The sequence below is a fragment of the Gallus gallus genome, chromosome 1, assembly GCF_016699485.2.
Source record: "Gallus gallus isolate bGalGal1 chromosome 1, bGalGal1.mat.broiler.GRCg7b, whole genome shotgun sequence".
Classification (NCBI taxonomy): Eukaryota; Metazoa; Chordata; class Aves; order Galliformes; family Phasianidae; genus Gallus; species Gallus gallus.
Window position 1 is genome coordinate 130,687,566 of NC_052532.1, and position 27,254 is coordinate 130,714,819.

At 36.3% G+C, this 27,254-nt stretch overlaps 1 protein-coding gene across 5 annotated transcripts in view; it reads left to right on the plus strand.

Moving 5' to 3' along the window:
• The window catches only part of HERC2 (HECT and RLD domain containing E3 ubiquitin protein ligase 2), a 105,263-nt gene that overhangs the window by 74,542 nt on the left and 3,467 nt on the right, over positions 1-27,254 (plus strand). For 4 of the 5 annotated variants that reach the window (NM_001252376.3, XM_015277712.4, XM_040699084.2 and 1 more), the window contains exons 69-90: positions 43-234; positions 1,581-1,734; positions 2,462-2,569; positions 3,712-3,843; positions 4,611-4,769; positions 4,862-4,980; positions 5,352-5,477; positions 6,471-6,626; positions 6,770-6,885; positions 6,989-7,187; positions 9,542-9,756; positions 10,498-10,675; positions 11,795-11,956; positions 13,010-13,101; positions 14,004-14,143; positions 14,736-14,923; positions 15,567-15,764; positions 17,904-17,987; positions 23,825-23,966; positions 24,789-24,983; positions 25,089-25,201; positions 26,031-26,221. In NM_001252376.3, coding sequence (NP_001239305.2) covers positions 43-234; positions 1,581-1,734; positions 2,462-2,569; positions 3,712-3,843; positions 4,611-4,769; positions 4,862-4,980; positions 5,352-5,477; positions 6,471-6,626; positions 6,770-6,885; positions 6,989-7,187; positions 9,542-9,756; positions 10,498-10,675; positions 11,795-11,956; positions 13,010-13,101; positions 14,004-14,143; positions 14,736-14,923; positions 15,567-15,764; positions 17,904-17,987; positions 23,825-23,966; positions 24,789-24,983; positions 25,089-25,201; positions 26,031-26,221 — 3,359 coding nt within the window. The remainder of the gene's footprint in view (positions 1-42; positions 235-1,580; positions 1,735-2,461; positions 2,570-3,711; positions 3,844-4,610; positions 4,770-4,861; positions 4,981-5,351; positions 5,478-6,470; positions 6,627-6,769; positions 6,886-6,988; positions 7,188-9,541; positions 9,757-10,497; positions 10,676-11,794; positions 11,957-13,009; positions 13,102-14,003; positions 14,144-14,735; positions 14,924-15,566; positions 15,765-17,903; positions 17,988-23,824; positions 23,967-24,788; positions 24,984-25,088; positions 25,202-26,030; positions 26,222-27,254) is intronic. The other variant, XM_015277713.4, reaches the window with a different exon arrangement.

The following is a 27,254-nucleotide window of genomic DNA, read 5'->3' on the forward strand; positions in this document are numbered from 1 at the left end:
TTTCGTTTCCCTGTCTAACTCTTTCTGCAATTTGTTTTGTAGGATGTAGAAAGCCAAAGTAAAGTGTCTGGCCCAGAACCTCAGTACTTGGATGAGTTTACTAGTCTATTAGTCCCAGATGACACACGAGTCATGGTTGACCTGCTAAAGCTCGCTGTGTCCAACCGAGCAGGTGAAAAGGGAAGAGATGTTCTCTCAGCTGTTCTGTCTGGTATGGGCACAGCTTACCCACAGGTCAGATTTTGTTCTTGCATTTTTAACTATGTCCTTTATATTTTTAGCTTACTGGAATATTTTCTTCTGTTTGAGGTATAGTTTGATATACTGGGAAGCTAGTAAGCATGAAAATTAGAGTCAAACTTAATGCATCTGAACCTTAATGACTGTAATGGAAATGCTCTGTGAATGTATTTATTTGAAATAAATGTAAATATGTCTGATATTTATACCATAATATGCATATATAATTTGATATATAAATCATATATGTAATTTATCATTCTGGCAAAGCATGAAGCTGAATCAAACAAGTTAAGAAGAGAAATATTTGCAAGATGTTAATGGGTGTGAGTTTTCCGTGGACAGCTAACTGTGAATGAATGTTGTAATACTGGCTACCAAAAGCTATGCAACAGAATATGACAGTCTTAACTGTTGCGTATAATATCTTCTTGTGGGAATGAACTGAATGTTGTTTAATGTTTCTTCAATACTTTTTAATGAGTAATGATGCATTTGCTTTAAGGTGTTCATATGACATATTTCATTTATGGCTCTGCACTGCTTAAAGTCTGCTTTGAAACACTGGAAGCGATTATACAAAGCTCTTGTTTGTATTTCTTTATTCACTAATCAAAAAGATAAATAATGACTTTGATAAGAATTCTGAGTTTTTTTTAATTAATGATATAAATGACAAGACAGCTGTACTTAAAAAAAAAAAAAATGAAATCTTAAAGTGTAGCTGTTCTATTAAACCAGGATTGTGTGTCTAACAGATGCTATAAGAATAACAAAGTGGTATTTCAGAAACTATCAAGCATCTTTTTTTCAAATCTTTAAATTCCTTGTAATGATCATATATATCAATGAAATTCTGTTCTGGATTTGAGATGTATCCCTCCTACTCCAATTAAATACATGCATTTACATATCAATTTTTTTTAATTGTTCAAGCATTAACAAGTAAATTAAAAACTTTTTTTCCCTACTCAGAGTTTTTGTTTGAAGCCACTCTTCAAAAATGAGTATAATTGGAGTTTTCTCTCTAAACAGTACATTTTAATATTGCGTATTGATTATATATTTACATCTTTCACTAATCTATTGGTTTCTGCTTTACAGTTTAGTTTTTCTGCAAGGGAAAACATTAGTTGTTTTGGCATTTACTTAATTTTTTTTCATATTCTGGATGAATGTGATAGTTTATGAATCAGAATACATGGTTTTTTTTTTTTTTTTTTCTTTTTTCTTTTAAGTGAGAAGGAATGATACTTGGCTTAGAGTTCTTGGACTAACCATACACTGTTTTCATAAGCTTGATTCTTAGGTGTGTGTCTGTTGTTTTTTTTTTGAATTAGGTTGCTGATATGTTGTTGGAGCTGTGTGTTACTGAGTTAGAAGATGTGGCAACTGACTCACAAAGTGGCCGCCTCTCTTCGCAGCCAGTTGTGGTAGAAAGCAGTCATCCATACACTGATGATACATCATCTAGTGGAACAGTTAAAATACCAGGTATAGGATTCCTAGAGTTATGTTGCTAAAACTCAGGTACTTGCAAGCCTGCATATATAAAATCTTCTCAACTTATAAAAATGTGTATTGAACTTTTAAGGTTGTGTGTTCCATTGCTATAATAAAATGTTTCTTAAAACACTTGTATACTGCATGAACATCTCAGTCATGTGAAATACACATTTACCCAAGTTGGGGTCCTGTGACTGAATTCTGTACACTGCTCCTCTGCAGCTATGTATTACTGATGTTTTCTGTTCATTTACGAAGCTGAGAATGACTGCAGTCATTTTCAGGGTCAGTAATTGAATGCTCGTCTTGTAGCCTCGATCATTAGGAAATACTTTTTTCCTTCTGTGCTGTATTTTCATCTAGTGCTTCCTCCAGTACTGATACTTAAACTCTCTGTTGCCTTTACCTTTTGATATTTGTCTTAACTGTAAACAGATGTTTTTTGCTATGGCTTCTTCAGTTGGGAATGTTCTGAATGTAGTCTTCAGTATGCCAGCCCCGATTCACATGAGCTGCCTGTAATGTAGGTCTTTCAAAGAGAAGTAGTTAGAAACAGTGTCATTAAACCAAAGCAAGTTCACATTTCTATTTTTATTAATGAGTAGTATGGCTTCCAAACAACTGCATTTGATTTCATATGGATTTCTAAAATACTGTGTTTGCTTGTGGAATTGATTGCTCTGTAGAAGTGTGTAAATTCTTTATTGCTGTTTAGGTGCTGAGGGACTGAGAGTAGAATTTGATCGCCAGTGTTCTACAGAGCGGCGTCATGATCCACTCACCATCATGGATGGTGTCAACAGAATTGTTTCCGTCCGATCAGGTGCTTTTCAAAAGTGTCTTGTGTGATTTACTGTTAAACGTTGAGTGAAATGTACCACTATCTGTGACATAGTCCTTGTGAGCAGTGTGCCATTAAAAAGGAGGAAAACGTATAAAATGATATTCCATTTTAAATCAAAAAAGAAGGATGATCTATATACAGACATACAGGAGTGAACTTGAATCTTTGAATATATAGACTCTCAGACATATGTTGTGATATTTTTCATAAGAGCAGTTGGAATGTAAAAAAAAGATTAGTTTCTAGCACTCAGAGCCCATGTATGGTTTTCTGCATAATCGAAGTATATTTGAACAAATTCAAAAGCAATTGGAAGAGGATACATTTTTTTGCTTCCCGTTGAGATTTTGAAGTAATAGTTGTAGAAATTTGAGCTTTTTTTTTTTATTTTTATTTTTTTTTACAGTCAAGACAAATGCTCTTCTTCTGTTGAATGCCCAAAATAGAATCTAGGCTCTGTCTTTCTGTTTTCTGCTCTGGTCTATGTACCTGAATCTACATGAAATCTCCACATCTTTTATCCCACTATCCATGATTTCATTTTTAAGTGCTGTTGCCTTTCAGTAGATGATAGAGTAATATTTTAAATCTCATCAAATCTTACATTTTAACCCTTTCCATGTGTGAACTCGTGCAAGAATCTAAGTAGTACTACCTATACTTACCATTTTTCAGCACTTATAATGTGAGCTTTTACTGTGAACGACTTTTTCCCCAACCTGTTTCAGATGCACATCTTCATGTGTTTAATTATTGAGCTGTTTTTGATTGGAAAAAGAGCTAAAGCTTAATGTTTTAATGTATTTTTGTAATTTGAAAAGATAATTTGAGAACAGAACAATGGGGTTGTGGTAAGAGCTCATAATTGTCTTTTGAAAGTGGTATTAAAAGCACTGAAGACATACAATAGAAGTGGTAATTGAACTGTTTAAGACTTATGTTTTGGTTATATAACATCATTATAGGTATGTACATATGCTCCACATACACTTTTCTTTTGGAATATATTTATGTGATGTTTGTAATATTAAAGTAACCCTAGACAAAAGTTATTATTGCTGAGTAGATTGCATCGGCTTGGGCAGCGTATATGAACATGTTCATATTACTTACTGTAACAGGTCGTGAGTGGTCAGATTGGTCTAGTGAGTTGCGAATTCCAGGGGATGAGCTAAAGTGGAAGTTCATCAGTGATGGATCTGTAAATGGATGGGGATGGCGATTCACTGTTTATCCTATCATGCCAGCTGCAGGTAAAGTGTATATCTCGTTTATGGAAGGTTGAGAGTATATTTACCAATGTAATTTAAATATTTACATGCCAAAGGTTAATTGTTCGTTTGTATTCATTATAAGGAAATGTTTTCTTTCATACGTAGCAAAGTTTGTTGAAAAAGTCCTGAGAAGTGCACCTCTACATAAGGGAGAGAAAAAATGTTTTGTAGTTGCTCTGGTTTGTCTCTCTATTTGTGAAGGGAGGCTACTTCTAAGAAACAATTCATGTGAGGTGTGTGTGTGTGTATATATGTATGTATTTTCCCTAATGAATCCATGAAATTAGGTGAATTATATGGTGACTGGTATGACTTAAGTGTATGGCTTAAAGAAAGAGTCAGAGATAGTTCAGACTGAGTATTAGGGAACAGTTCTTCACTGAGAGTGGTCAAGCACTGGAACTGGCTTCTTAGGGAGGTGGTCATGACCCTAAGTGTTTGATGTTCAAGAAGTGTTTGGATAATACTCTTAGATGGATTGTTTAACTCTTAAGGTGCTCTGTGTGGAGTCGGGAGTTGTCCTCAGTGATCCTTGTGGATCCATTATAACCCAAGATACTGTATGTCATGAAAAGGCTTCTTTCTTCCAGTCCCTTCAAAGGGACATGGAATGGACCAACTCAGATATAGACTGGCACTGTACACTGCTGTGTTTTTTCAGCAGATCCTGCTCTTAATTCTGTACTAATTTCAGTAAAAGGACAAATCTTCAAATCTTTTTTACCTCTTTGTTTTATTTCTTGCAGGCCCCAAAGATCTTCTCTCGGATCGTTGCATTCTTTCCTGTCCCTCAATGGATTTGGTTACGTGTTTGTTGGATTTTCGCTTGAATTTTGCATCCAACAGGAGCATAGTTCCTCGCTTGGCAGCTTCTCTTGCAGCTTGTGCTCAACTGAGTGCCTTAGGTAAGTGTAAGTCCTAAGTTTAAAACTACATTTTGGAGTTAAAATTATTGTTTAAAGTAATTCTGGGTATTGTGTGCCTTTTGTTTCTTTAGCTGCTGGCCATAGAATGTGGGCTTTGCAGAGACTACGGAAGCTGCTCACAACAGAATTTGGCCAGTCTATTAACATCAACCGGATTCTTGGGGACAATGATGGAGAAGCACGAACTTTGGTAAGAGGGCACAGAAGCTCTTATCTAACGTTTTTCTCGTTAAGATGTTTGTAAAGCATTAAAAATGTTGGCCCTTATTTACAATGTTTTTATTGTTAACCACAAAATAGGAAATGTGCCAAATAAATAGTCTACAAGTCTCTGTAAAGGGGCTTCGTTTCAGGAAAAAATTAAAGCTAATTCCAGTTTTGTATCCATGTAATTTTTGGAATTGTCAAAAATGATAGAAATACTTTTGTATTAGGAAATGGATGCAACTGATGTTTCATGTGACAAACTGTGGTTTGGGAAGTCATTAATGTTTTGTCATGGCCATGTAAATAACTTCATATAGCACACAGTGTAATTTTCAACTTCTCTGATTTCTCTAGAGTTTTACAGGGAGTGCTTTAGCTGCTTTGGTTAAAGGTCTTCCAGAAGCACTGCAGCGACAGTTTGACTATGAAGACCCTATTGTGAGAGGTGGCAAACAACTACTCCACAGCCCTTTCTTTAAGGTAATGTGCTACAATCAGTAAAGAATTCACTAGTAAAATTCTTTGGGATTTTTTTTTGTGTGTGACTAGCTCACCTCATCCTGATAGAAAAACTTCATTTTGCTGCTTTTAGTGGATTTTGAAAAACTAGTCTGAAGTCACTAAGATTAATTTGAGTAATGATGAAATCAAAATACTACTTCTAAAATGAGAATCAAATATGCAAATAAAGAATAAGGAATACCTAGGTAGGCTGAGGTTGGTAGTTCAGAACAATATCTTGGGAACATAGTACACTACAGCTTAAGTTACATTTTTGACAGTTGATATCCGAATTGTCCTAACAGGAATATTTATATATTTTTGTCCTTTCAAATATCCTGAAGGTATTACTTACCTCCACTAGGAACAAATAAGAATATCTTAAAAGGAAAGCTCTTCTATTTTGAGCCGTGTACTTCAAAGTACAGAGAAATATGCTGAGCAAGTCTAGAGAAGAGCAGCAAGAATAAAAAGGCTTAAAAAAGCTTCCCCTGTAGTAAATGTAAAAGGATTTATGTCTTAAAGAAAAGAAGTTCTTAAAATACGTGAAAGGTTTTCCAAGGCAGAAGTAATCCATTGTATACTGTCTTTGCCAGTAAAACACTGAATAAATTGATTTTAATTGGAGGAAGGATACTTAGTTTAGAGATAAAAGGTGAAATGTTCAGCATATCATTTTTTGATACAGAAAAGTCAGTTAATCTAGGAGTATTTTTCACAGGTGAACTGTGAAAATTCCTGCATTGGAGGAGGAAATTTAGATATCTAACTGTGTGAGATCAGCTTGCATACACTTGATTCTGTCACTTCAGTGAGGGTAATGAAGGTGGATAGCTCGTAATGTCCCCTGCACTTTACATTCACTGAGACTGTTGATGCCCTACTGGTCTATGAGCTGTTCTACTACATCAGATATGTGTTACTTTTTATTACACTCTTTTGTTGCAGCTGTAAAATCTGTTTTGTCTGCAGGTTCTTGTGGCGCTTGCTTGTGATCTAGAGCTGGACACTCTCCCTTGCTGTGCTGAGACACACAAATGGGCCTGGTTCAGAAGATACTGTATGGCATCCAGGGTTGCTGTGGCCCTTGATAAAAGGACACCATTACCTCGCCTTTTCCTCGATGAGGTATTGCCAGAATATTTTAAATAGCTCATGGAACGTACAAAAGTGTTGCATTTAAAAGGCTGAGATTTGAAGTATTTTATGCCAGCTGTGATCGGAATATGGTTTAGTTGGAATAACATTGTTTAATGCAAAATATTTTACAGGTAGCAAAGAAAATTCGAGAATTAATGGCAGATAATGAAAATATGGATGTTCTTCATGAATGCCATGATGTCTTTAAGAGAGAACAGGATGAACAGCTTGTCCAGTGGATGAATAGGTTACTTCTTTCAACTGTCCTTCAACTTTGTTGTTGTACAAATGAACTTTTTTGTGACTTTCTTTAAGCTCATTTATGATTCTTTATTTTGAATTTTAAACAGACGACCTGACGATTGGACACTTTCAGCTGGAGGCAGTGGAACCATTTATGGTTGGGGTCATAATCACAGAGGACAACTTGGTGGAATCGAAGGGGCAAAAGTCAAAGTCCCAACTCCATGTGAAGCTCTTGCTACTCTTAGACCAGTGCAATTAATCGGTGGTGAGCAGACACTGTTTGCAGTGACTGCTGATGGAAAGGTAAGCATACAATAAATGTTTGTTATACTCATTGTAAAAATTTTATTCTGATGTGTGTTTTTCACCATTTACATATATATATATATATATATATATATGTAAATGGTGAAACATACGTGTGTGTATATATATATATATATACACACGTATGTTTAAGAAACTAAACTGTACCAATTCTGCCATTACAATGAAGGAATTCAGTGAAATGCAGCATTAAATACTTGAAACTAGTAATGCGTATTTTAGTTCTTAATTCAAAACTATTGTCAGATTTTGGAAAATAAAGAATACAAGTAACATGCTCATAGAGTCTCTTACAACATGACAAACAGTAAAATGTGATGATGATGATGATTTCTCACTGACAGGAGAGAGAGGTAAATGGAATCTGAGTTTGTTCAGAGCTGACTTCTTAAAGTTAGATTTTGCAGGATCCAATTTGCAGATACTTGGATGCTCAATGAAGAGGGAAAAAAAATGGATTTGTGTATTTAAATGTATCTTAATTTTGGTACAAATGGCAGCATTGTTTTGGGGAAACAGTACAGAGTTTTAGCTAAACTTTCTTGTTGCAGTTACATTCATCTAGTGATATACCGTAACAATTCTGTCCTGGACAGTCAGTAACATCCTTGCTTAATTTTTCACCAAAGGAAAAGGGACAGATTAATGACGTTGCTTTTGACATAATTGTGTTGAGGTAAATTACTTTTGAACACACAAACATAGTAAAAGGCAATACTATAGTTAAAGAATTGTGTGGGACAGAGTACGAAGAAGCATTTGTGTTTGTGTGTGTATCCCATAGAAGAAAGAAAACTAGAGTAGTAATGCTCGAAAGACACCTGCAGATGGTAGGTGGTTTTGTAACGTTATTACACAAAGTTATATTTTCTTTCACAAAATCAGCATTAGGATTTAAAACGCATTAGAACATCGACAGCTCCTATTGGCTTGAATGTAACCATATTTTTCATTCCTGACACTAGAAGTACTAATTTGCATGTGTTGTACTTTCAAATATAGGTAATAGAATGTTTATGGGGGAAGGAAAACTAAATGCATGGGAGTCTAGAATCTCTGGCTTGTTGGGACAGGATTAGAAACTTTGAAAGTGTAAAACCTTCTCTAATGGGCTCAATTTTTACAGAGAATGTGTGCAAATAAGCTTATCATTTATTACAAAACTTTAATACAAGTTTGAAAATCTAATGTGGGATTTTATTTGTATGTTTATATAATCATGCATTTTATTAAATGCTGATCTGATTTTTTTTTTTTTTTTTTTTGGCAACACACATTGAAACCGGTGGCAAGAAATGTCTGTGTTTAATTTTTCCTTGATTAAGGTTAGATTGTATTGCTACAAAAGTAGTGTGGAAAATTGTTTTTCCAGAACATATTTATGTGCACCTGACCTGGTGCATTGAAGCAGGCTAGTGTTAAATTCCTTGTGTGAAACTAAATAGTTGCCTGCTACAGCTTCTGAATCTTGTCTGTTTGAGCTTGAAAATTCACCTGAATTGCAATGGGAAAGAGTTCATTTGAGTGTGGAACAACTGATAAGCAAAATTAAGTCACAGTTACATTGATAAGTAGAATTATTCTCTTCCAAGACCAACTTGTGGAGTTGGGAAAGTAGACAATTTTTGGAGACACAAGACGTTCTTCAGGTAGTAAAAAGCAGAAGGCTTTAAAGCTAAGCACAGACTGAAAGTCATTATGAAGAAATTACTTAGATGTGTATCAGGTCACCTCTGAAAGCAAAAGAAACTCATGTCTATGCAGTAGAGATCATGCTAGTAGGAAAGGGGCCTTGAATGATAAGTGCCCTTTCTAAGGGGAAAAGAGATGCGTGTACTGGAGGAATTGTTCTTAGATTATAGTTGTTTGCAGTATAAATGTTTCTGCTTCAGGTTTGATGATGAATTTGTTGCCTACAGCTGGTCTCCTCTTTCTGTCTATACCGATCTCAAATATGAGCTCTGCTTCAACTTGTTTTGGCTTTGTCCTTAGACTATTGTTATATAGTACTGTAAGGGCCATAATGAAAGCTTGAGTACTTCCTCTTCTCCTTCCATATGTTCAGGAACTTCAGCATAGAACATGTACTGGTGTTGCTTGCGTAAGTTAAGTCTTAATGCCACTTTTATTTTGAAAGGAAAAACCTCATCCTGTTAATACGTGCATTCTCAAAATTTCCAAAGGAGGATATAGAGGCATATAAGAAACTTTTCTGGTGGCCTTTGCATTAATTCTGTTCTAGTATACATTCATTAAGAATTCTTCTCTGTAGCCACAGTGACTGTTCTTCAAGACATAAACAAAACTAAAGTTTATTTTTTATTCTAAAGCTGTATGCCACTGGGTATGGAGCAGGTGGTAGGCTTGGAATTGGAGGAACAGAGTCAGTTTCTACTCCAACTTTACTGGAATCCATTCAACATGTGTTTATAAAGAAAGTTGCAGTGAACTCAGGAGGGAAGCACTGTTTGGCATTGTCTTCTGAGGGAGAAGTTTATTCTTGGGGTGAAGCAGAAGATGGTAAACTTGGCCATGGAAACCGAAGGTAATGCTTTGTTATTTTTTAAAACTATTAATGGATATTTATAATAGTTGAAATGTATTTGAAGTGTTATATGAATACAGTCTATATGTAGAAGTCTGTGTTAAGTAGTGATGTGGAAATTTGTGTCTTTAAATTACAGAACCACAAAATTTTTGTCAGATAAAATTACTTGGATTTCTGTGACTAGATATTATCTTCTAGCTTATCAGTAGATGCTGAAGTCCAGTGGATTTCCCTTGGGATTTACACTGTGTGTATGTGGCACTTCAGGGAGGAAGCAAAACTACCATTCTGCTTCTGATGTTCACTTGCAGTTACCTGTGTTAAAGAAGTTTTGTTGTTATAGACAACAATATTCAGATACCAAAAGAAAAAGGAATGCTCCAGTCCATGGAGGAAATCAGTACATGTTATGCTAGAAATTTTGATAATGTATATTAAGCTAGGTTGATTTTTCCAGGGTAAATGCTTAATTCTGACTAAGTTTTAACGAAAGTGTTTCTGTAGTTTCATTTAACCTGTTATGCCTTAGTAGAACAAGTAGTAAAATACTTCCAGCTTTTATAGACCTCTAAAATTTTTTTGAATGAATAACTTAACATAGATCTTGAGGATGTTAATCTGGAACAAAAGTAAATAGTGATGTAGATGTCCTTGTACTCATTTTGTAAAGCTCTTCATACGTTGGTTTATGTGAATTGTCTATTCCAAAAGGTGTGTCAAAAAGTATTTTCATTTCAGCCCTTGTGATCGTCCTCGTGTAATTGAATCTCTGAGAGGCATAGAAGTGGTTGACATCGCTGCTGGTGGAGCACACAGTGCATGTATTACAGCTGCAGGAGACCTTTTTACGTGGGGAAAGGGAAGATATGGGCGCCTTGGGCACGGAGATAGCGAAGACCAGCTGAAGCCTAAACTGGTAAGAAACCTTTGGAATTCTGTGTGGTCTTTTATTCCAGTTCTTAACTTCTGATCTGTGACTTTCAGTATTTCTGCATTGTAAAAAATAGAAGGAGGAAACAGTGGTTGTTCTAGAGAACAGAAATGGTTTGTAAGTATTCAGTAAAAGTTGAACTGCAAGACTTTGCTAGAGATCACTAAGCAGCTTATAAGGAATTTGTTTTGGAGAGGATTTAACCCTCCCTGCCAAACAAAACAACACCTCTAAAACCCAAACAACACTGAGTGTAAAGGACATAACCTGTACCAATTGTAAATGGATCACATGCTATTGTCGCTTCCAGTTTGAGTGAGGGGTGGAAGGTATCTTGAAGAGGGATTAACTTGCCTGTGAAGCACCCCTCCACAGGAATGCTTTGCACTGAAAACAATCAGATGTTTGCATTCCCCTGCACCCAAAATCAAGATCTACCTGACTTTGTTATACAACATCCGTCCATTTTCTTGGTTAGAATGAATATAACACATCTGTAGATTAGTTTGGAGTATGTGAAATTCCATGCTGCTTTGGATGATGGATTGGGCTACCTCAAATCCCTTATTTCAAGAAGGCTGTGGATTAGGAGGGTGCAGTTTGTGTGTGTCAGAATTCTTTTGCTTTGTGAATCTCAATTCTATACATCATCACTAGATGGCAGCATTTCAAAAGTCAAGATATTGATTTAATTCAGAGAACAGTGAAAGGAAATTGTAAAATAGTAAGAGGCTATTTGGAAATAAGCAGTGTATTCAGTGCTTAGTGTACACAAGAGTGAACCAGAGAACCTGAACACATAAACAGAATATAGCCTTTGGTACCCTTACATGTTTTGTATGAGTTCTTTTCCCTGGCATTTTTAGATTAAAAAATAAAAACATTGTTCACCAAGTAAAGAGAATAATCCAGTATGTGAAATATGTAGTTATTTTATTGGTTTGAAAAGAGCAAAGCCTTTTGACTTGAATTCATTTGCAAGATCATGTTGTGTTTCAGACTTTTAGTTCCAGTGATGCTTCTCTTCAAGTTGGGTTTGACTTCTTTTATGAAACTAAGTGACTGAGTCTTTATTGTAAACAAAAACTGGTGATCGCTTTACAGGTGGAAGCTCTTCAGGGCTATCGTGTGATTGACATAGCCTGTGGCAGTGGAGATGCGCAGACGTTGTGCCTGACGGATGATGATACGGTCTGGTCCTGGGGTGATGGAGATTATGGAAAACTTGGAAGAGGAGGCAGTGATGGCTGCAAAGTGCCAATGAAGGTATTTGAATACATATTGTTGATTGTTTTATAAACCATAAGTTTAATAGAAATTAGTGAAGACATGCATTAATATGTGCAAACTTCCACCCACCGTGGGACATCAGGATCCTTTTGATGTTAATAATGAGCTTTGTAGGATACAGTGACTGGTCTTCAACTTTTGTGCTGAATAAAGTTGGTTTTATGATTTTGTTATTTGGAGAGCGTTTCTGGTTCCGGAAGTATTTGTTACTTTAATTTTGTTTCCTTTCCAAGGGTTAGATATTTCCCAAGGAATCTTCAGATTTCAGACAAAATCCATATAGCTAACTAATTTGAATAACAGCAGTTGTTATAGAGACGAGCACTGTTTGTATATGAGAATAACGTGCAGCTATGTGAGTGTCCTTGTGTATACCTATGCACAGCAGATTTTATTTTTAATCCAGAGTTGAACCTCTTTACATGGGTGCAGGTGCCCCCATTCCCTTTTGTAAAGGACAGAGTCTACTGGCCTGTTCCAAGTAGGGATGGTTTTTTTTTTTTTATTGCATGACGTAACACAGTTTGAACACAGTTTATCACTCTTGTTGATGATCTGTCCATAGGATTGATGATAAAATGATGTAAGGACACATATAAAATGAGTAGGAACAGTGTATTGCAGGTTTAAGTTTTTTTACTATGTCAGCGGAGTCACATCTGTGTCAGAGGAGCTAGCGATGATTAACGTTGAGTAGCTGGAGACAGAGCCTTACTCTTTTTATTTAAGGAGATACTGCTCCAGGTAAAATATTAGTTAAAATCTCCAATGGCTTTCTAAATCTGAGTTTCTTTTTAGTGTTTAAGTAGTAAATATAAATATATATAAATATAGTAAATAAATAGAAAGATGAAAGGAGTGGAATTCTGTTAAATGATCCACATAAACATTTTAATTCATAAGCTTGTGTGTAGGTACTGTAACACATAGAACAATTTATTGTACTTAAGACATGCCTAAACACAGGATGGTTGATGGAACTTTAGTCTCCATAATTGATTCTGATTTTATTTGCTATTATTTTCGTAGATTGATTCTCTCACAGACCTTGGAGTGGTTAAAGTAGAATGTGGATCACAATTTTCTGTGGCTCTTACCAAATCTGGAGCAGTATATACCTGGTAAGTATTTTATATTAGCTATTTGGACAGCATTAGACATAACCTTTGCAACAAGTATTACTGTTATACTGCCTTCACCGCTTTGATTTTCTCCCATATGGAAAACTCTTTTGAATTTCTCTGTTTTGATTAGTAATAAAATCTACTAGTTTGAGGAGCATATTGTAGTGCTATCTGCATATAAAACTAAAGTGTTTTGTCATGGCGCGATGTAAACACAGACTTGTTGTTCAAGACATTGACCACTGTAAAATGCAGAAGCTCAGAGGAGGTCACTAAAAATGTAAGCTCAAAGTGTCATGCAGTCTGGAAGATGACAGCATAAATAACATTTTCATATATTAGCAAAATCTTTGTTATCTAAGAATTTGTATATTCAGTTCATTGTTTTAATCTTGTGCAATTCCAAATCGTTTAGTTTAAACAACTACCAGACTGAAGTGCTTAGAAAGGCAAAACAAAATGCCTTTCAAACACTACCTCCGTGCAATATCCTCCAACTGTATGAAGTTACAGTCTCTGAGGTTGGTACTGCTTTTGCAGCTGATAGAAGCCTAATCCTTGAGTCTTAATCTTTTAAGAGAAACAAACAATCAAAAAACCCCACCAAAACACTTGTGCATGTGGTGAAAGGACCTTCACCACATTGATGAGATATGAAGAGCAAGGTGGAACCATGTATTAAGTATTTTTATTGTAAAAGCAGAATCACATCCATGGCATTTGAGGTAGGGATTATTCATTTTGAATAATTGGAGTCAGAGCTGAACTGTTTCTCCTAAATATCAAATATTTTTGCTGGACTATTTATAAATACATCTACAGGCCAAATACACGTTCTAGGTTTCCATTCTTTCTAATACTAAAACTCAGTTTTGAAATGTTCTATCTTCTCTATTCAGGGGCAAAGGAGATTATCATCGGCTGGGCCATGGATCTGATGACCATGTTAGAAGACCACGACAAGTGCAGGGACTGCAAGGAAAGAAAGTCATTGCAATTGCTACTGGGTCTTTACACTGTGTTTGCTGCACTGAAGATGGTATAAAAATTAAATAAGTTACTTAGTACTGAATTTGGAGAAGGAATAAAAAAAGGAAACTTTAAGTTGAATATTGGTAGGCTGTCCTTACTAAAAATGCTGATCCTATATGTGCATTTACATATTTTGTGTTTGCAGAAGTTGCATATTTCTTGAGCACTAAGTATGTCATTGGTTTGCAGTGATCATTTAAAAACAACTGAAGGTTTTGAATTAATAAAAATTAAGAGTTAAGTTTCATAAATGCTGATGGTTGAAGAAAATCAGCATTTTTTTTTTCCTATGAAACTGTGAAGTACAGACTGTTTCTTGTGTATTTGTTGTTATCCTTCTGCACCACCATTTCCTACTGTTCTGCAGTAGAACTCTGCTATATATACTCTGAGGGAATTAATGCATTTAATACTATCTGCTGTACAGACGTAACTGTGTCATTCACTTTTACCTGCAGCAGATAATGGATTTCAGGACAGCTGTCAGTTCAAGAAATCTTCATTACTATCCGTGGTCTCAATTGGTTAAATGATTTCTAAATGCTTATTTAAAACAAACAATTTCTATCTTCAGAGGTATTTTTTTTTTCTTGGTTTAGGGGAAGTGTATACCTGGGGAGATAATGATGAAGGACAGCTTGGAGATGGAACAACTAATGCCATCCAAAGACCACGTTTGGTTGCAGCACTCCAGGGTAAAAAGATCAACAGAGTTGCCTGTGGCTCAGCACATACTTTAGCTTGGTCAACCAGTAAACCTGCTAATGCTGGCAAGCTTCCTACACAGGTGATATTTTTGGCTTACTGCATTCAGTTTTTTAATGCGCTAATGTTTGCTGCTGATCTTTCAGCAGATGTATTTCCTTTCTAAATCTCTGCATCAGTTTAGTGTGCTTTGATTTGGCTTTGAGCCAGTATTTTACTTCTGTATTTCCAAAGAAAGATTCTGTGGTTTTTTTCAAGTGAGAAGGATTCTTCATTCAGGTGTTATTCCAATACTGAAGAGTAATCTGGAAGGATTTTTAATTCTGTATTCTAATTCTTCCACGTGAATTCATCATTGCTTGCTTAGCATTGAGAATGTTCTTTGAACATTCGGTTTTCGGCTATAATAATGGTGCATAATGCCTAGGTGGAGTGGTGGCAGGATGTGAAATACATCTGTTTATGGATAAAGGGAATAGTAAAATTTGGAATGACAAGAATATTTTAACTGTCATATTTTAATACTTGCAGGTGCTTTCAGTTTGGATGTATGCTGTACGTATCTTTTAGACACGACTGGATTCCATATTAAGTTTTTACACTGTGAATAAGCAATTCCTGAATTTCTGATACAAATTTGCCTACAAATCTTAAGTTGTTGTTCTGTTTAATAAAATAAAGGCTAGAATAATCCTTAATTTTTGGTTATAATTACCTTTTTATAGGTTCCTATGGAGTACAATCATCTACAGGAAATACCCATCATTTCACTGAGAAACAGGCTTCTACTGCTGCATCACATTTCAGAACTCTTTTGTCCTTGTATTCCAATGTTTGATCTTGAAGGAAGACTTGATGAAACTGGCCAAGGACCATCAGTTGGGTTTGACACTCTACGGGGAATACTGATATCACAGGGAAAGGTATTTATCTGAATAGATTTTTAAAGGAGTCATTTCTAACTATGCTGTTTAAATGCACTGCTTAAGCTGTTTCTGAAGAAAACGGAACTTTTATCTTAATTTGTTCTGTAAGTTGTATGTCAAAACGTATGCATTCTGGCTACGCACATATTTTTCTTCATGAATGTGTTCTCTTTATTAGATTTTCCTCTTCCTTTTCTCTGTCATGATTCTACTGTTTATTAGTCTTAAACATAACTATATGTTGTAGATCTTCTGTTTGTGATTTAGCCAAATTCTTTTAAAATAATCACTGTGCTGTTCTAGGGGGGGAAAAAAAAACAACAGGGTATGTTTCAAATAGTCATGGTCTGCTTTTTGTATTTCAGTTGCAACAATCAGATGATACAGTACTTGATCTAAAGCAAATTCTGTGGCTTTAGATGATGTTAAAAGAAAGAACACCTAGGAATCCAATCTCAAATGGATAAATAAGCATAGAATATCACAGCTATATGGAAAGTCAGTCATGAAGTCTAGATATTTAAGATTCTTGAAGGATGCAACATTAATTCAAAACTTCAGTTATGGAAAGCCTTTAAAAAGATGACTGGCATTCAGTATGATCATTAGCTTTGGATCAGTGTTTTCTCACTGTCCTAGTAACTTGTCTAGTCTAACAAAAAGTGAGAGCCATATGTAAACAGACAAAATTTGCTTGGGGATCTAATTGAAACTAGAAGCGGTTAAATTTTTTTTCTACAGTGCTGCTCTGTATCCTTAAATAAGACACATGACCTATCATTAGACTCTTTGAAATGCATTGTCTCACAGTCTCTCTAGACCCCAATAAAATTATGTAGTAGAGAAATCTGGCTGAATACATGCTTCATGGGCAAAGGGAAGACCACAGTTTTTCATCAAAAGAGAGAAAGAGAAGTCCATTCTATTCATGATACTCGTGCATCTTAATGAGAGTCGTTAGGTAAATTAAGTACAGGAATTTGTGTGTAGGAGGAATATTCAATGTCATTACTTCACAGTGTGCAGAACAGTTGTAGAAAGATTTCAGTTGTAAGATAAAATGTGGTATCAGGGATGTTTTATATCAAAAACAATCATCAGGGACACCAGAAATTGTAAATTTTGTTTTTACTATCATAGAAACATGGCATGATATATTGCGCGACTAGAATACTGCAACTAAGGGCTACAAACTTTTTAGATGGGATAGGTAGAGCGAGAGGGGAGGGGAATTGACTTCCATGTTAGTAAGCAAATAGGTTGTGAAGAGCTCTAAGCCTCTGAAAAACAGCCGTGACCGATTTGAGAGCTTGTGGGTTAAAATCACTGGCTGGACCAATAAAGGACATCTTGTGGCTGAGATCTGCTACAGATTCCCTGACCGGGGAGAGCCTGTGGATGAGGCCTCCTTGCTTCAGCTACAAGAGGCATCTTGACCTCATTTTTATGGAGGATATTAAAAAACAAAAAACAAACTTAAAAAGTTTTTAAAGCTTTCTTGAAACTGATAATGTAAAATTGGATTCAAATATTTAGCGAGAGAAATGCAGATAATTAAATTTGCAGACAAAAAAATTCTGTTTTTATTTCTGTCTTTCCTTGGCAGGATGGCCTCCTCTTTGGTTGTTTTTTTCCAACTTTTAATTAGATTCATATTACAGCAGCATAAGTTAATTTACACTCAATAGCATATTGGTTGTCTAGTAATAAAATCTCTCCTGTGATTCAGGAGAGATTTTCCTGTTTAGTTTTTAGTATTCCAGGTGTTTCAGGTGTGAATTGTATCAGCTCAAGTAACATACTCCTTAAGTAACATCTCACAATTTTATATTCTGTTGCTCCTGTTTATTTTTGAGCATTTCAAAAGTATTTATGCTTGTTTCTAAGTCTTCTAAAGAAAGACTCAAGGGCTTTATGCCTTTTCCAGTGTTGTGTGATGTACTTGGAAGAAAACTGCTTAAGCAGTTATAACTAGCTATAGTATCAGTTTCTCTGTTCTGTTTAAGAGTCTTTTGTTTGTTTTTTTCCTTAATTGAACTAAGAATGTATTTATAATGTATTTATCTGTGAAATATATGCAGCATTCTTATTTGATTGCAGTCTTACCACTTAATTTTTTGTATTTTCCTTTATTAGGAGGCGGCTTTCCGAAAGGTTGTGCAAGCAACTATGGTGAGAGATCGTCAGCATGGGCCAGTTGTTGAGCTCAATAGAATCCAGGTCAGAGATTTGATTTTAGTACATATGTTTAGCCACCAGTGCTTAACACTCATCAAGTACCTTCATGTTTCAGCTGTTTGGTGTCTGAGTACTGAGGAGCTGGGTTATTGTTGGAGGATAAAACAATGAAGCTTATTTTCTTTTCAGTATGTTTTCATCCAGACTATAGATGTATGGGGGGAGGGAACACTTGAAATAGTGTGTATGATTTGGACAATAATGAGCAAAGTATGTCCTGCTTGACAATGATTTGCTTTTTCAAAATTCACTGTATTAGACGATTTAAGAGAGCACTGATTCTTGCCTTCTGAGATGGTCACATGAATTATTCCACTGTTGCTTTCAGAACAGAGGACAAGAAGGATTATAGGGTGAACAGGAAGAAGGCTCTTCAATATGATTAAGCATCAGGCTGTTAAACTCTTGTCCTGGTCACTGCATGTGATCATATTGATTGCAGAACTGTTCAATATAAAAGGGCTTTTTTTTCTTATCACTGACATTAGAAAATGTAATGTTGTGCCTTAGGCCAGATAAGGCTTTTTTTCTTTGTGTCCATAGATACTTCTGTAAAGTGGAATACTAAAACGTTTGTTTTTGAATGGACTGATGTTAGGTATTACAGAATCCTTATGTGTTTCTTTCCTTTAGTGGTGTGGTTTTTTTCAATTTTTTCCAATATATTTTAGGAAGTAAGAAAACTTACTCTTTATAAGATTAGAATCAAGAAGCTGCAAAAACTTTAATTAGTTGTTTCTCAGTGAGCTGAAATACCTTCTGTTTTGGCTGGATGATACTTTCTGCTCATTTGCCATTTTCCACAGGCTCTTAAAACTTCTGCTAATTAAAACTACTTCTGTGATTAAAATATGTTGCTTCAATATGTACTTTGGGAAGCCAGAGGTAATGCCAGTAATCTTCTCACTATTTGTCTTTTACTTCTATTTTTTGGGGAGGAGTTCAAAATAAGCAGTTCAAATGTTTAGCTTTAAGCTGAAAACAAGTGACTGGGTTTTGGGCTTGTTTCCTAGTGTTCTTCTACTGTTGTGTTATTTATTAAAGATGGGCTTCTCTTGTATTCCTGTTCATTAATTCAGTCTGTTTTAAATTTAGAAAAAAAACTGGTAGCATCGAGGCTACAATTTTCATAGCTTCTGTAGGAAATGAGATATTTCTGTAACACAAGTCTTTCCAAGATTTAGCCAAGACTAAAAAAGACCATGCTTGTAATCTGCCCTGCTTATACAGTGCAAAATGTGGGTTATAATCTCCTGAGTTAGGTTTTGCAGAGAATGAAACTATTGAATGAAAGATCTATTTGAATGAAACTATTTGATCCTTTAAGTAATGATTCAAAGCTGCTTTCTGAAGTCTCAAGCAGCTACAGTTTTCATCTTAATTGTAGTTGGGAGTTCAACTGCAGTTAGACTTGAAAATTGCTTCGCTGTCAAAAGATACTTCTTACAGTTTGTAAATTATGTGGTGCAGTCAGTTCACTACTTCTTCCTCTGTGTAAAATAAATGAATAAGATTTTAATTTAAAGTTGTTGTGCATATACTGGCTTGTTCTTTAAAATACATAGGTTGCTCCAAAAGCAGTGCCTATTTATTTCCATGGAAACTAAACAGCTACAAAAAGCACAATAACACTGTTTGATAGAGAAAATTCTCAGCACAAAACATGGTTTTCAACAGTCGCCACCATTAGCTAAGCATTTTTATCGGTGATGGACAAGAGCCCACGTGCTGCACTTGTAAAAATCTGCACCAGTGGAGGTGACAGCTGTGCACAGCTATCTTTCTCATCTCTCATGCCACTGCTGAAATACACCACCAATTGCCTCACTATGCTCGCATCCACCGTCTGATCTCCATAAATGTTCAGCAAGCATCAGTGAATGTCAGTGGGTGCCATTTTTTTCATGTGGAGGAGTTCAGTAACAAACCTTTGCTTCGTACGCACTTTCATGTCAGGCTCCGTTTGAAGGAGAAGGTTCAACCTCCACTGCACCGCCACCAACATCTGCCGCATCCATGGGCTAGCATAATAAAATAGGATGCATTACTTTTGGAGCATGCCTTGTATTTTGTGAGCTTTCCTCCTTTTAAAAGGCAAACAAATTTTAGTTATTAAGGAGAATGAGTACTCTTAGCACTGTAAAAGATCTCCTGGTTCAGTGTCTTCTGCTGTCTTGGGAGGAATGTTGGACTTCTGGATATGTGAAGTTATACAAGATATGAATGAATGAATGTTTTGTTCTTTTGCAAGTGTTACACTTCAGTTTAAATTACATTATTCCTTCCCTCCACATTCCAATTGTGCTTTTAAAGAACACATTGACCTTCTTCTTCCTTCACTGAACAAGCTAAGCTTTTTTGTGTGTCTGTTTTTGTGGAGTGGTCTTTCAGTATTAATGATCTTTTGATAGTGTATTTTTTCGTTGCCATTTCAGTTTGAACATAGTTAACTGAAACCTCAAGGTACAGATGATGTCTGTGCTCTTGGAATTATCGTGTTGATACTTCTTTTCTGCTTTTGGAAATTGATTTCATGGCATATCCTTGAATTGTGTTTCTTTTCTTCATAGATGTCTTCTATGTTAACAGAACCTTCTTCTCCTTCTTAACTGATTCCAACTAACAAACTGTCATCTTTTCATAAACATTTTTATTAGTCCCTAAGTGTACAGCTTGACATAGTATGTTTCTTCCAGGCTGAAACTGGGGATGGTCTCACAGGATGGCTGGTATTTCTCTAGGTTCTCTGAGGACGTTTAGGTCAAATAGAAGGTCTTGTTATTCAGATTTGGAGAAAGAACTTAAATTTTGATCTTCATTACTAAAAATGCTGTAGCCAGACAACAGATGTATTTGAATGCTTCTTCCTCCTTGTTGGAGTGATTGTGCTCACAATAGCTTATTATTTACTGAGGCACATTTTTGAGCTTGATTCCTCTGCACACTGCTGTATGCTGCTAGTGAGCTGCTGCATTTCTCTCTGGTCCAGGAAAAGTGGGGTTTCCACAGGCTACCATCTTCTGATGGCAGACTGTTTTACAGAAGCTCTTTTGGGCCTCTTGTCAGCATGTTTGGTGCTAAAAAGTTACCTCAACAGCAAGAATGCTACAACTATATTTCAAAATTTTTTATGTTGCATAATCTGTGTTTAGTGAGACATACTAAATAAGGATTATATCTGGAACTGTTTATTCTATTCACTAAAATGGATTCCACAGGTTGCTTACTACATCTCTAAAGGGCATGATTTGGAAACAGGAACAAAGCTTCACATTATAGACCTCTACAGTTTTTCACCTCAGTGGCGAAATGTGGCCTAAACAAATTTGTTTGAATTTTGCCATTTTTCAGTGGAGAGTTCTGCTCTTTGCTAATACCCTAATAAATTTTAATATGGACATCTGTCTTTGTTGGCACAGCAAAATATCACAGTGCTAGCAGAAGTGTCAATAATCCCTTGTGACATTCTTACACTATTTTGTTAAAGTCAAGTTGTAACTATTCCAGCATCTACGTGATCAGATTTAAATGCAAACCCTGTGTTGCTAGTGAACAAGTGCTAAATAAGATGTACAATAGGAATAGCAAATATGAGTGCCTTCCAATTGACTTCAGTCTAGACTGTTTGCCATTTTATTGTCACTTGAGTTGTATTTTCACTTTGAGATTTGAAATGACAGTGAATTAACTACTGCATTCACAGACCACCTACTCATACCTAATCTTTTCAAGAGAAGGCTCTCAGCTTCTCAACTTCAAATTTCTTAGGCATCCAAATTCCCTAGAGATCCATTAAATTAAAACAAGTTCGTTAATGGGAAGAATATTGCAATCCAGAAAAACAAAAACCAAACAAATAAAAAGCCCAACAAAGAAAACAAATCTGCCAAATCATTACTTCTTTCTTCACCAATAAAGGAAGAAAACTTTTCTTATTAACAAACTTTGTTACTGGCGCCCCTCTGTCTTTCCATTTGCTTCCGAGATGAACAGATAAAATGCTGAGTAGAGACAGATGAACAGTGAGCCATTTGAAATTAAAAATGAATAAGATACTGGTGGTTGAGGGAAACATAGAATTCCTTATCTAAGGAAGAAAGCCCACAGAGTTGTCAGAGCTGCTAAGAATCATTCTGTCTAGCTGCAATGAACATGCCCTAGTTGTTTCACATGTTTCCCGCACTAAGTGTAAAATGAGTAAGATCTAATCAACCTGTTCAGAACAGTCATTCAGCCAATGCAGGATGTGGTGTGGAAGCACCTAGATAACCAGATACTGTGCTTTTTGTGTTTGTGCCAGTTTCTTCTGTTAACAGTGACAATTGTAGTAATCACAGTTAAACAGCTATGTCACAGAAATAAGGCCTAGCAGAAGTTGGCACGTAGCTTAACATGGAATCAGTATCTTTTTTCTGATTGGTGTTTAGGTATATGCCATTTTCACCTGTTGTAAACAACCTGATTAAAAGTATGAACTAGATGAGCAGACAGAGAGGTTGGCTGAGAACTGACTGGGCCAGGCTAAGAGAGTCAGGTGTTAGTGGCACATTGTCCAGTTGGAGGCAAGTATGTAGAGGCATATCACAGGGATCAGACCTGGGACCAGTCCTGTTCTAACATATTCATTAATATGTATAGGGTAGAGTGTATGTCAGCAACAAAACTTGCTGAGGATAATTATGGAAGGAGTGGCTGATACACCAGGGGGTCTTACTGCCATACCTCAATGCACTGGAGAAGTGGGCTGATTCTCATGAGGTTCAACAAAGAGAAATGTAAAGTCCTGCACATGAGGAGGGACAGGCCCATGTGCAGATGGGTAGCCTCTAGCCTACAACCTAAACAGTTCTTGGTGGGAAAAGCTCTGGGGATCTTGATGAACTTCAAGCTGAACATCAGCCAGCAGCGTGACCTTGCTGCAACGCAGACCAGTGGTAAACTTGGTTGTGTTAGGCAAGTCATTGCCACCAGGCTGAGGAAGGTGGTGCTTCCACTCAGCATTGGTGAGACTACACTTGGAACACTGTGTACAGTTCTGGGTTCCCCAATACAAGAGAGGTGTAGACATACTGGAGAGAGCCCAACAGGAAGGCCACAAAGATGATGAAGGGACTGGACAATCTCTTATGTGGAAAGGCTGAGATCTGGGATTGTTCAGAGTGGAAAACAGAAGGCTCAGAATATCAGTGAGTATAATACATGTGAATGGAGGCTGGAAAGAGTGTGAAACTAAGTAAGCTCTTAGTGCCCAGGACAGGAGGCCATGGGCACAAACTGGCACACAGGAGCTCCCTCTGAATGCCACGAGCACTCCTGTGCTGTGCAGGTGACAGAGCAGCAGCACAGGCTGTCCAGAAGCTGTGGGGTCTCCTCCTTGGGGATCTCTAAAAGCTGCCTGGCCATGGCCCTGGACACTCTGGTCTGGGTGGCTCTGCTGGAGCAGGAGCTGGGCCAGGTGGCCTCCAGAGGTCCCTTCTAGCCTCAGCCATTCTTTAGTAGTTCTGGCTTCCTAATAGCTACAAATTTTAAATTCTTTTGTCTTCTTTTAAAGGGTGAAGATAGGTAATAAGAATCTGCAATATCTATATTCAAGGTTGATTAGATATGAAATAGCAATGAAAAATACTGCAGTGCTGTAATTTGAAGCTTGGTTCTTACTTTGTTTGTAATATACATGTATACAAAATATGGGGTAGACCTCTACAGATATTTCACTAAACACACTGATGTTATAAATATTAATCTCATTTCTGATCTGCACAGGGAGGCTAGCTGATAAATGTTCTTGTAGTGACTAGTATAATGTGTTTAATTGACAGGTAAAACGTTCTAGGAGTAAAGGTGGACTGGCTGGGCCGGATGGTACAAAGTCAGTTTTCGGACAGATGTGTGCTAAAATGAGCTCTTTTAGCCCTGATAGCCTTCTGCTTCCTCATCGTGTTTGGAAAGTCAAGTTTGTTGGTAAGAGAATTCTTTGTTTCATAACATCTTTGCCTCAAGTATTTTGTACCTATCTTTACTGGCTTCTTCTCTTTTTATTTTTGAAGGACCGGAGAAAAGGAAGGGATACAGTAAAACAGCATGTAGACAGAGGAATGTGCTTAAAATGTTAGGAAATAATAAAGCCTTTTAAAATAAACAAACAAACAAACAAAAAAGCAACTAAAATCTGCGAACAACCCTTAAGATTAGTGGAAATGGGGTTGTAATTGACCTCACATTCCAAAGGCAACTCTTTTACTTATGATGGGTATTTGCAGAACTGAAACCTGTTTTTTTCAGTTGTCAGAATCCAAAAATAATTCAGACTGGCTGTTCTTACCTCCATCATTCTTTTCCACAATTTGCATGTCTCTTTGAATTTTTTGATGAAACACAAGTTTAGATTGAGGCCACACTGTATCTACTGTATGTAAAATACATAGACTATCTGCTTTAAAATGATACACAGGAGTCATTTGGTTTGATTCTCTTTGCCATCTCTTTTGTTTTATTTTGACAAGTGTTTAAAACAAAAGTGGTAGTTAAGCTCTGTCAAAAGAATATTTTTGAAACTCTGGTACGTTTTGGATAATCTTCTAAAATAACGCTGTTTCCAAGGAACTGGAGAAATCCAAATACAAAGGAAAACATTAGCTGTTTTCAGAAGAACAGATGTAGCTTTTAGTAAACTTCTGTGTACACAATTACCTATGTGGAAGGAAATCCAGTTCGTTTCAAGACTTCATTTGTAAACATGTTTTTGAAAGAATGTATATTTTTGAGCCTGTTTTCTTCTCCAAGGTGAATCTGTGGATGATTGCGGTGGAGGTTACAGTGAATCAATAGCAGAAATGTGTGAGGAGCTTCAGAATGGGCTGACCCCTCTGTTAATCGTGACACCAAATGGAAGAGATGAATCTGGAGCAAACCGAGATTGTTTCCTATTAAATCCTGCTGCCAAGTCTCTCTTGCACATGAACATGTTCCGTTTCTTGGGTAATTAGCAACACTGTGACATTCTAATTGCATTACCTGTTCAGAATATTAGGAATCTATTAAAAAAGACAATACAAACATCCCCACCCTTATGTACGCTTACAGGTGTACTTCTGGGTATTGCTATCCGGACTGGCAGCCCTCTGAGCCTCAACCTTGCTGAACCAGTATGGAAACAGCTTGCAGGAATGAACCTAACAATTGCTGATCTCAGTGAGGTAAGGGTGCTGTTTCTTTGTTGGTTGTAACTTAGAGAAGTGAAGCAGACATAAACAGTTCTCTGGTGATAGGCTTCTCTGCTGTGCATATTTGTTTTGTCTGACCTTCCACATTTCTGAGCCAGTATGTAAGGATCACTTGTACTCACTGTTAAAGCTGTAAATTTAAGTCTTTCAGAAATAGTTAAATAACCTCTTTGAATTTGAGAGCATTCTCAAATCCACTTGTGGGGTTTACTAGATAAATGTTTGTAGTCAAACTCTTTCTTGCCAATAAATGTTTCCATAGCTGTTAGTGTCTGAAAATGAGTTCAAACTACTACAGAGGATAGTTTGAGCCAGCATACTGAGAATCACAAACTTTATGCTTACTGAACTCACTAAATGTGGAGTTAGATCTTTGTTACAAAGATGAGTTCGTTTTCAACTCCTGTCATCTGGAAATGTACTTACTGTAAAGGTACCAAGTCTTTTACATGTCAGGAAGGAGACTTCTTTTGTACCAAAACAACCATTGGATTTTGCAGTTGATCGCGTTTTTAAGCTTTAAATCCATTTTCTTATATAATACAGTTTCTTGGCAAATGTTCCCTGAATGGTTTGAAATCCAGAACACGTGTACCTTTCAACATTTCAGCATAATGAAATTTTGTGTAATGTACCAAAACAGCCATTTTGCTGTTTTGGAATTCACTTAAATGAGTTACGGTCAGACATTTGACACGGTGCTTTTGGTAGATGGTGCACAATGTCATGCTTTTGGTAGGTAGGACATGATGTTATAAGGTGCTAATAAGCTGACTTTAACTCAGACATATTTTTTCAAAAGGTTGATAAAGATTTTATTCCTGGGCTTATGTACATTCGAGACAATGAAGCTACATCAGAAGAGTTTGAAGCTATGAGCCTTCCATTCACTGTGCCTAATGCAAGTGGTCAAGATATTCAGCTGAGTTCCAAGTACACTCATATTACACTGGATAACAGAGCTGAATATGTGAGGCTGGCAATAAACTACAGGTTTGTTGAATAAGTCATTCAAATTGTAAAACGAATATGCATTTTCATTTAAAAGTAGTAGGCTTGAAGCCTTACCTTGCATGCATTTTGTTTTGTATTTTGATCATTTAGCTCTTTGTGAACAGCACTTTCAGTAGTACTGCTCTCACGGTTTTGTTATTTTTTTTTTAATACCATCATTTGAATCACTGAATCATTAAAGTTTGAAAAGACCACTAAAATAATCTAGCCAAGAGTGGTCCCAGCTGAATGGTTTTCCTGTTCTCGTGTAAGGTAGAACATGCAAAACAAAAGGTTTATATCCTGGACACTATAAAATAAGCCTGATGTGTGTGTGCAGAAAACTAAATTCATCCATAGGTGCCAAAAGCTGATCTTTACACTAAACTCTGTGAGAAGTAGTTGTTCAGCATTTGTGAAAATGGGCCTTTGGTTACTTAGATACCCAGATATCTAATCTAGACCAGTACATTGAACTTCAGGCATCTTGCTGTGGGAAACAATGAGCCTAGTAGCTATCGTGCCTATTAAACTATGGAGATGAGATAAATTTGGCAAAAAAATGATTCATAGATTCATAGTTGTTTTACTCTCTTCACCACAGTCATCTGCTTTAGAGGACACTTGTGCAAGACCGTCTCATCACTATATGCTTATTAGTTTGCAGTGCAGAATCTGCCAGCGACCATGTGAATTATAGTCCTTGCTTTCCTATTTTATTTATTTATTTTTACTATAAATGGTTATGAGCCACTACCTAAAGCTATTTTTGACAGTAGGCATGAGTATCATTTGTGATGGATAGATTATAGGTCTTTATAAAATATCAGATGGATCCTAAAGAATTATATTACCTTGAAGAAATGCTTCTGTTTTATTCAAAATTCTGGCTATTCTCAGAGGACACTGGCAGTTAGAAATCTTTTGGGAGAAATGTTTAAATACATACTAGGTTTTTAGTTATGTGAATCTCTTGAGAGCAGATCTGGCATCTGAAGAGAATCCATGTGAAAAAGTGAATGCATAAGTAAAA